The following is a 10,893-nucleotide window of genomic DNA, read 5'->3' on the forward strand; positions in this document are numbered from 1 at the left end:
AACTAACAATTTGTTGTGTTAGTAAAAAAAAGTAAATGCAAAGAAAAAAAATGTAAGAGATTAAACTAAAGTAAATATATGATTAACATGTGGGAGTTAAGATGAATACTGAATGATTTTAATATAATTATGAATTACTTAAAAAAATAATATTAATAATAATTTATAATTAGATAATGGTATAAAATTAAGTAGATGATCATTAAACTCATCCTATAACGAATATCTTTTTTTTTTTTTGTTGATTTATAACGGTTACCTCTGATGAATGAAACGTTGTGGTGAAGGAAAATTTACTTGGGAACAAGAACAACCACCCCTTCCATTGTGCCTTCTTAACATAAGTATTGAGTACGCGTCTACGACAACCAAGACTTATGCACGTGAGGGACATTATTGTGCTTGCCAGGCAAGGATCATGGCCCATCCACGGATATTGCTGTGGGCCTAAAAGCCAGCTCAGTTGATTGACCTTGCTCCACAACCACACTAAAAAAAATTCAATTTTTTTTTTATAAAAAAATAAAATAATTACTTTTTATGTTTTTGAATAAATTTGGCTCCTTTATAAATATCACCTTTTTTCTTATAGCTGTTACATAGTGTGTTAAGCCTCGCCGACTCGGTTGCTATCAGCGAGTGAGAGTGAGTGAGTGGTTCTCTTGCAGCAACAAGGTAAGAAAAAAAAAACTTCAGATCTCACTCCTTTCTTTGTTTCCATTTCGATCCACACCATGTGCTACCTATTTTCCTCTCTGGGTTTTAATCATATATGTTTCATGTGCTGTTTTCTATTGTCTGATGATAATGTTTCTAGTTAACTCATGATGTTTTTTTTTTTTTTTTTTTTTTAATTTCTGGGACTTTTTCTTTTCTTGCATGCTTGTTGGTGTATTTTCTTTTTTCATTTTGGCTAAACAATTAGTGGGGTTTGGCTTTTTTTACCCCTGAGGTTAGATTTCTTTGTTTTTTAAATAGTTTGGACTGACGGGTGTGAGTTGGATTGTGAATCTCGTTGTGGCGTGTTCCTGATTGTGTTTTTTATGCTTGAGTGGCTTAAAGATTTATTTTTTAGCTTTGATTTGTTGATGGGTCACTTGTTCTGAGATTTAGCATCTGATCTCACTGGTTTTCTTATTCCATTCTGTGCCTTTTAAGTGTTGAGTCCATGCACTTTGGGAATAGCTAGATCAGAAGTGCCTGGCCCTGGAATGGTTTTGTGTTTGCTTGATCTGTGAAGAAAGAAGTGTATAATGATGGAACTAAAAGGGATGCAATCAGATGAAATTTTTTATTGCATTGTAGGATAGGAGAAATGGGGCTGAGTGCCCTTTTCATCTGATCTTCCTCAGAAATTTTATCCTCTTGAAGAGATATGTGCAGATTAAGGAAAAGGAAAAGGAAAAGGGGATTTATGTTTATGTGTCAAAATAAAATGGCTATATAGTTTCAAAATTTCCTGCAAATTACCTTTTCAATCATTTTGATGACTACTAAATGCTTGGATTTAAATTTTTTGCCTATCCTCAAGCTTTTCATTTTTCCCTATTCATTTCATTTTTGACAGCTGCATTTTTCGATTCTGCACACTGATAAGCTTACCCGTGAATGTAATTGAAAGATGAAAGATGGAGACTGTATGTGATTGAAACTTTATGAATGTTGGTTATATAGTTTCAAAATTTCCTGCAAATTACCTTTTCAATCATTTTGATGACCACTAAATGCATGGATTTAAAATTTTGCCTATCCTCAAGCTTTTCATTTTTGACAGCTGCATTTTTCGTTTATGCACACTGATAAGCTTACCCGTGAATGTAATTGAAAGATGAAAGATGGAGACTGTATGTGATTGAAACTTTATGAATGCTCTTTTATTAATGTAAAATAATCATCTGTGTGCAATAAAAACTAATAAACTTATTACTTTGGGGTGCTTGGTATATAATTGTTTCTTTTTTGTTGAGTTCTGATAGCTCATGGTTCTGTCTGCTGATGCTATTGGTTTGTTATTTTCCATGAATGTTGGTTGTTGAATTCCTTGTGGCAAAAAAAATGTTATGCTGCTATATAGGTTTAGTGACACCAAACAGACTGGAAATGGGTCGTGGGGTCAGTGCTGGTGGTGGACAGAGTTCCTTGGATTATCTCTTTGGCAGTGGGGTACCTGCCAGCAGTGCAAATGGTGCTCGCACTCAAAATGCAAGTGCTCCTTCACCACCGGTTGATAAGCAAAGTCCAGCACCAGCAGCAGCAGCAGCACCTGCACCTGCAGCAGCAGCAGCACCAGCACCTGCACCAGCACCAGCACCAGCACCAGCTGATAAGCAAATTCCAGCTGGAATTCCTGGAAGTCTCAAAAACAATTACCATCGCGCTGATGGGCAAAACTGTGGCAACTTTCTCACTGTACTGCCCTTCTCAACTTATCTATTATGATTATTTTAATTTTAATTGTATTATGTAATTAGCTCTTGCTATTTTCTGCATATCTGCTCTAAATATACTTGTTTGTTTCAACTTACATTAGCCTAGGAAATACTAGAAAGCTTAATAGTAAAGTAGACGAGGATTGGAGTCTCCTCCTCTTGCTTACCATTTCCTAGTAATAGTTCAGTAAAAAGTAATGAAGTTGCAAAGTTAGTTTTCACAAGGATCCTATTTCAGTAAAACAGTGTTTTGAATTGCAATAGTGCTACAGAAAGGAAACCATGTATAAATTACTTAGAATAATTCAGATTTCTATTAGCATAAAGCTATAGTGAAAAATTCAAAACTTTAATGTAAGAATAATTCAGATTTCTTGGCTCAGCTACTTAAGCATGGTTCCTTGCTCTGTTGGTAGGAAGGAAACCATGTATAAATTACTTAAGCAGGGAGTAACAGGAATTCTGTCTCCTGTTCTTGCATATCCATAAGATATAATATGCACTTTATGCATGTTTTCTTTATTTTCTTGTTTATCTTGTGTGGATTCTGAGTACTTTCTTGGGTTTTGTCTGACAAATAACCTAACAAAGCAACCTCAATCTTTAAGAATTAATATTTCTTTATCTCCCTCCCTAGTCCTGTTTAGAGTTATATGTACTTTGTCCTCCTTTTTCTGTCTGTAAGTGCATGAACTAAAATTGCGATATCTCATTTTTCTTGATGACACATGCTACAGAAATTGGTTCTACTCCTGTAATTTTGTAGCTTGCCATGTAGCAATTTCATATTTTGTTTTTTATGGTGGCTTCCTATAGAAAATTTCCTTGTGATTTCATGCCTCATGCTTTGTTGATCATGGAAGTTTTTGTGTATCATGTTGACCTTTAATGTAAATACAGTTTGTTATTTGAGTGTTATGTGAGAGGGTGAGCCTTGGTGCAGTCATAAGGTTGCTGCCTTGTGACCTATAGGTCTTTGTTTGCAAGTGTAAGGTTATGTACATTTACCTTTCCCTAGACCTCACCTCACTAGTTGGGAATCTTGTGCACCAGATCCTCCTTTTATTTGAATGTTAAGTGAAGTCAGCAGAGGTGTTTGATGCTGCAATTTAATTATAATTTTCAGCACAGTGAAATTCTGAAATGATAGGAATTTGTACATGGAGAAAAAAGTACTAAACAACTGCCATAGCACGGCTAACTGTACCTCTCTTTCTTTTACACTATAGAATTGATTTCATGCTTTGGGATTGAATTTGTTAACTTTATTGGCCCTTGTTTAAATAAGCTTTGGTTATGGTACTGAGGAATTGTTTCTTAATCATGGTTTTGCTTTGGGTGCAGGATCGGCCATCTACCAAGGTTCATGCTGCCCCGGGTGGTGGATCTTCCTTGCATTACCTCTTTGGTGGTCCTCCAGGGAACTGATTCATACCTACCATGTGATGTATCATGTGTAAAATGGATAGTGTTGCATTGTGTTTAGACCAGTGGACTTTGTTTCTTGTTCAATTGAATCTCTTGACAATGTTGGTGTGGCTTGATGGCCAAACTAAGCTGATTCATAGGTTTGTTGTTCTGTGTTATTGTGTGGGTTTCGATTAATGAAATTTACTGTGCGAATGAGCTAAAGTGGCTCATAAATGTTCTCTTATCTTTATTATTGTGTTCATTTCATGATGCTGACTTTATTGAAATGACCCTGGGGATCATATATAGCATTGGTCTTGTTCCATGTGATGGAATTATTAAGTAAAGCAGCATTGGTCTTGTTAGTTTTCTTTGTTTCTAGAAATGTACGAGAGTATTTGGTTTTTACTCATTTCTACTTCTCAATGCAATTATTAAGTAAAGCAGCATTGGTCTTGTTCGATTTCTTTGTTTCTAGACATGTACGAGAGTATTTGGTTTTTTCTCATTTCTACTTCTCAATGCACTTCTATTCATGTTTCTGAGTATTAAAGTGAATTGAACGTGAATTCAAACACACCCTGAATTTTACATAACATGAACTCGGTCCTTGGGGGTTAAGTTGGTAATGTAGGTTATTGTTCGTTTTTTTTAAAGTTGTGCATCAATGTTTTTAGCTTTTCTTGTTCCAATCTGACTTCATTATTTTAAATTTATTGCTCGAAGCACTTTTTTTTTGTTGGTAACGAATCCAATTTGCATTTTTATATGTTTATTGTAGTTGTTTCTTGAGTTGTTGGGCAAAATGTGATGGAATAAGAGAATATGTGGCTTTTTGTATTATGCTTAATATGCTTTTAGAAAATAAAATAAAATGAGTTTTAAAATTATATATTCTGGTTTTATTAAAAATAGTCTTAGAAGGAGAAAGGAACCAGACAAAGTGTTTCGTTTTGTTTACTAAATGACAGATGTTATCGCCGATATTTCACAATAAAAAGAATAGAAGACAAATAATTTGAAGGTAAACTTATTTTTAAAAGAAGTAACAGTATGTACTTTTTTTTTTCTTCTCAAATTATGACAGATTAAGATTGTGCTGTATTTTAAATTAAAGTAGAATGTATTATTATTTATTTATTTTGAAATAATTTTTTTTCATAATAGTTAACAAACTCATTCATACTTTTATTAATAATAAGTTATTTTTTGAAATATTTAAATTACTTATTTTTTTCTTGAGTGATTAAATTGTGCATTATTTTAGTTTGTTATTACATGAATGAGTTTGTAAACGATCATTTTCTTTCTTGCAACTTTCATTGAAGTTGTGATTTAAAATGAAGTTTTGAAGTTGATAATAATAAATATGATTAAAATTTTGTTTCATCTTTCAAAGTTGTAAAATTAAAACAAAGAAGTCGGCTAGCGTGCGTATCCCATACATGGTAAGCACCGTGCGAGAATTAGGTTTTGTAAGGTATGCACGGGGCGAAAATAATGATCGATGGTTAAAATAACTGAGAACATATTAAAGTGCTTCAAGAACACTAAAAAGGAACACTAATTTTAACCTGAAGTGCTTTAAAAGGTATAACATTTTTTAGCTTTTGTTCTTTTTGATTGGAACCAAGTCAAATAGCATCCTCTCCTTGCCAGAATATTGAAATGAGCCGTGCCCGTAGTAAACAATGTAAAAAAACTATAACAGATGCCCAATCTGAAAACATTGCTCCATGTGGGCAGACAGCAAGTATAGGAATTGACACTCACTTTAAGCACCTTGTGGCTAAGGCACGGATGCCAAGTTGCCAACACCAAACAGGGTACAGTAGTCTAAACAAGTAAAATAAATAAATAAATATTAATGATTTGGTTTATGTAAAAAAATAATAATACCATCTTCTTTCTGAAAATGTAATGGAGACTAACATGTTAAGGTGGTGTTATTGAAATGTACTTAAGTTCAATCAAGTCTCTTTCCAACCATCGTCATCAAAATTTCGAATTAACTCACTAATTCTTACGAGTTTGTGAATCCACTTATCCTTTGCGAGTTGACTTGTATACAATTTTTTTTAGTAGAATATGAATAGATTTGGTAGATTCTATGCAAACTCAATAGACTCTCAAGTTTATTACTGAGTTACTAGTCGATAAGTTAAAAAAATTAGATCAAAACACAAATTGTTTTGGGTTGTTTATGGTGCGTTTAGGGTTCAACATATCTTCATTTGATGTGTTATTCCTAAATTGAAGAACTCTCACTTCTAACAACATCAATTCCTTTTTCTCCAACTACATTAAACCCTCAATAAGAATACTCTACCATTATCATCACCTCCACAAGTTATTATTTAGTAATGATGCATTACTTGACTTGATTATTTAAGTATTATAAAATTTAGAGCAAATTACATTCACCCCCTGTGTTTAAGACTTATCATACTCAAACCCACTCATTATTGGAACCTTACACAAACCCTAACTGTCTATCTTGTTAACTTTAAGATGTCATGTGCCAAGCACATGCATTTTAATGAATTTTTGGATCCAAAATGCCCTTATCTTCTTCATGGAGACACTTTGATTTTCTGGGTTTCAACAAGTTCAAGAACACCTCAAAGTAGATTCAAAAACACAATTTCAATGCACATAATTAACACAACCCAAATCATCAACACAACCCAGGTCATTGACCACATGAACAATAACACAATAAAAACAAAAAAAGAGAGAATAAAACACACATTACCTGATCATGCTTTCAAATTCAAAATTAAAAATCTTTGGACATGTGTCTCCATTGCTACCTTTTCGAGGCCAAACTCGTCGATCTCCACCACAACCACAGGGATCCTAACAACACAGATTCGAGTTCAATATACCTCAAAAATCAACAAACACACATCCATCACATGGATCCCAACTCGCCACAAACCCCACTAACCGAATCAAACACAAATCGTGCATCCAACAACAATTCAAAAATTGGGGTTTGGTAGGTGTGCCTCGAGCTTGTTGGGATTTGGTAGGTGTGCCTCTGGCTTGTCGGGTTTTAGTGGGTGCACAACGAAGTTGTCGGGGTTTGGTGGGTGCACAACAGAGTTGTCGGGGTTTGGTGCGTGTGCGACGAAGTTGTCGAGATTTTGTGTGTGTGCAACGAATTCACTAGATTTTGGTGGTTGTGCAATAGGTCACTGACGACGATGTGTCACCTTGCAGATCTAAGCCGATCCTCATTGTATGCGACAAAGAGATGGTTTTGGAGAGTGTGGAGCATGTTCCGGTGGTGGCGAAGGAGAAGGAGGTTGTGCCGTTTGATGATTGGGGAGGTAGCGGAGGCGAGTTCAACGGTGGTGTTGTCGATGTGTGCAGCAGAGGAAAGGAGGAAGCACTGTTTCAATGTAGGCTTGAGGGTGGGTTTGAGAGAGAGCAACATGAGGGTTTCTAAGTGATGAGGGTGTTTTGGACATTCATTTGAAATTTAACACCGTTAATAATAATGATGGTTTAGGAGAGACAAAAGAAATTCATTTTAACGGAAGGGTTGTAAGTGTGATAAACCCTAAACACATGGGGATGAGTGTAATTTGCTCTAGAATTTATGATTTACTATTTTACTTTATTATGTTGTTGAAATGTTGATGTGTTATTTATATGTATTTTTTTATTATTTTTATATGAAGTAGATTCTTACAAGTTGGATCTACGGAACTTCCACGAGTCTACATAAACTCTCGAGTTTGATAATCTTATTTTCATATAATTGATTTCAAATATCGCGGGATCAAACCATATTCCACAATACTTAGCCATTACCTTATAATTCAGACACACATTCATACTTCATATATTTGTAAATTAGCACGCCTCAAACAACATCTAAACCTTGATGTGGAAGAAATTTGGCTGTGTACTTGTCTTCCATTTAGTAGCAAGATAGTATTCAACTTGCTCATGTTCAAGAAAATAGAAATTCTCAGGCATCAAAGCCATTGTGAGTCGTACAAATTACACAAGGTTACTTGCTCCCACTCCACCAACTCAAGATAGAAGAGGAAAAGATTGGTGGGCTAGTTGGGGAGGCAAAATGGCATGTTATGAAAAAAAAAATGACAACTTAGTACACTGCCTTAAATGTTTGAACAAGGTAAAAAGTGGGAGCAAGAAACAAAGTCAATTCCCCATGAAACTAACTGCTCATAGAATTTATCCAGTAAAACAAAGCATTTAAAAATAACAAAGTTGACAGAAATCTCGGTGCTAATTTCTGTCATGGTTTAAATTGCATCAAGAAAGTAACCTTTTGGAAACAATATGCATAGCAGAGTTTCATACCTAACATAAGAACAATGCTCTTGACATTTGATTGTCTGTCTCCTAAGAAATGGCTATTGTTTGGCATAGGTGACTAATTGTCAAAATTTGGGGAAAGAATAGATAACTCAGAACGTGGCTTATTCAATCATCTCCTGGTACAAACATGATTGAACTTTCACCCCATCAATCAACAAAACCCTATTAACATAAGTGATTTTCCACAAAGCAATCAACAGTACTGAGAGCTTGAGCCAATCTTTCTCATTAGTTCTATATTTTCAGCAATTGTTGACCCAGGAGTTCCAATAAAACCAAGAGATGCACAGCTACATACAGTCTGCTCAACATAAAGAAGTAGATCTGGTAATCTCTGACTGGAACAATACCTTTTACTAATTGAAGTATCTGAATTTGAAATGAACCTCTGTCCATGACCCACTGCCATGAGTTTTACGGCTGCTCGCCTAACCAGCTTATCATTCTCTTTCAAGAAATGCACCTTATAATTACGTTTGTCACTAATTAAATCACCTAAATAAGTACCAGTCCAATTATCTCCAGGAAGATCAGTCATTATAAAAATATGAATGGGTAGAAGGCCTTCCTTCCTCATAGATTCAATTTTTTGCCTTAATCCGTGAAATGTAGCCTTTTGATGATTCTTAAACTGCCCATCCAGCAGTCTAAGTTGTGCACAAAGAAATGGAGCCTTTATGGTTTCTTTAACGAACTGCTTTCCGGCAATCATAATTTCTAGGACAAATGGAATACGTTTAATCTTCTTCATCAATGATAGAAACCTCTGGTCCTGATGAGATTCATGAATATCAACATGTAGTTCAGAACCTTTGTATGCGGCAGAGAAAAGGCTTCCAAATACCAGTAGTGAGGCTGATTCAACTTCAGAACCAGGTCCAAGAGTCTTAAATACATCTTTCCATCTCCTAACATATGATATTTTCTTTTTTTGCTTCAGTTGTTCATCTGCTTGGAATGAATCCAACTTGTCATCTTCATGGCCATATTTATGGTAAGTCCATACTGTAGTTCTGCAATCTTCATTGACAGCATATATACACTTTCCAATACTACCATGGACCCCAGCTAGCAGAGATCCACATTGCTTTAGCCTTTCAGAAACAGAGGACTGCAACTTTGTATCTTTTATGCAAGCCAAATCTATGCTGATGCCACATCATATTGACACAAAATCCCTAAGATCGATTACTTGAACAACAGAGGGAGAAACTAAAGACGAGACATCTATAATTTCAGCAATGGAGATATACCTGTGAGAAAAATGAACAAATAAATTCATACAGGTAACCAAGTGAACTGCAGTTTCAAATATAAAATGTCAATCATACAGAAACCATGGAAGAAAGGTATTCATGCCCTTAAATTTTACTTTGAAAGTTACAGCCGCCATTATCATGATACAAAAGGAAACCTTATCAATTACAATTATATATCAACCAAAAAGCAAGCAACTGGTAGAAATGATTTTGCACTGTGAAAATCATGGAATAGAAAGAGTCGTCAGTATCTCTGATAGCCATGGAAATAGCTTAAAAAATCCCTATTCTTTCCATGGATCCCACTATTAAGAAAGAAATCATTTCTTAAAATATCCTATATACATAGGCAGGAATAGGGGAAGGGGACATATTTATCTTGATGGGAGCAAGAGTATTATTAATGGTTATAATTCTACAATTGGCATGATAAAAAAATCACACAAAAAGAAAAAAGAGGGATACAAAATAACTATGGTTGAAGCATTGGATATTATACCTTTAGGACCAGAACTTCAACTTTTCTCAAATTTATGCTAAATGAATTATGACCTGTGAGTAATCATTTATTAAGACTTAAGAGAACACAACAAACTTATTAGTAAGTAAAATCAAATTTTAATAGATCCACTCAATCTCATCTGGATCATATTGGCATTCACACACCCAAAGCATTGGTTCAAGCCTTCTTCACCAGCCATTTCGCAAAAACACAAATCATAACCCAACAACAAGTGACAACTCACTAACCTTCGACTCTGGATGACCTCAATCACATGATCCCAAACAGACATCCGAACATCCTTTGGATCCACAATGCGAAACTTTGGACAACTACCCAGGGCAACGGCATGGTGATCCAGAATGGGAGGAACCACCAAAGTCCGATTCAGTATCCCCACAATCAGAACAGCATTCTTGAACTCCGAAAGCTGGTTGCTGAACCCGCTGTGAGGTGCATACGACACGAATTTCTCCCCCAAGGCGAGGGCTTGCCCGGAGCATCGAGGGGTATGTGATGATGTTGATGAAGTTTTGGACAATCCATGGAACTGGGAATCAGGTTTTGCATGGTAGTGATACAAAACCAAGAAGAAGAGGCATATGATAAGGGCAGAAACAGGAATGAGTGGGAATCTGTAAAGGGGTTTTCTTTTAGACAACATTCTGGTTGGTGGGTTGGGATTCAAAGTGTGATACACAGTGATAAATTCCCCACATTCAGGTAAGCTTGCAGAGAAGAATTGGGCTTAGTCATCATCAGAAACTTTTTATTCATGAAACAAATTCTAAGTAACTAACAAAAGAAAATATGAAAAGTGAACCCGTAAGCAACAAAACCCACAACAAGATCAGATTTTTGAAACAATGATGTTGTCACTAGTGACTATTGGATTGGGATTTTGAGAGAATATTTTGACAAAAACAATCTTAAA

General features: G+C 35.3%; 1 protein-coding gene and 1 pseudogene across 1 annotated transcript; one reads left to right on the top strand and one right to left on the bottom strand.

Annotated features, from left to right (window-relative positions):
- Positions 1–549: 549 nt before the first annotated feature.
- LOC114400008 (protein SPIRAL1-like 1) lies at positions 550–4,295 on the top strand. The gene is made up of 3 exons (XM_028362249.1): positions 550–675; positions 2,075–2,409; positions 3,774–4,295. Exons 2-3 carry the CDS (start codon positions 2,101–2,103, stop codon positions 3,855–3,857), a joined length of 393 nt encoding a protein of 130 aa, XP_028218050.1. The 5' UTR covers positions 550–675; positions 2,075–2,100; the 3' UTR covers positions 3,858–4,295.
- Positions 4,296–7,800: 3,505 nt separating this feature from the next.
- Positions 7,801–10,841, bottom strand: LOC114399389 (annotated as a pseudogene).
- Positions 10,842–10,893: the final 52 nt, after the last annotated feature.

This window comes from Glycine soja, chromosome 19 (genome assembly GCF_004193775.1).
Source record: "Glycine soja cultivar W05 chromosome 19, ASM419377v2, whole genome shotgun sequence".
Taxonomy (NCBI): domain Eukaryota; kingdom Viridiplantae; phylum Streptophyta; class Magnoliopsida; order Fabales; family Fabaceae; genus Glycine; species Glycine soja.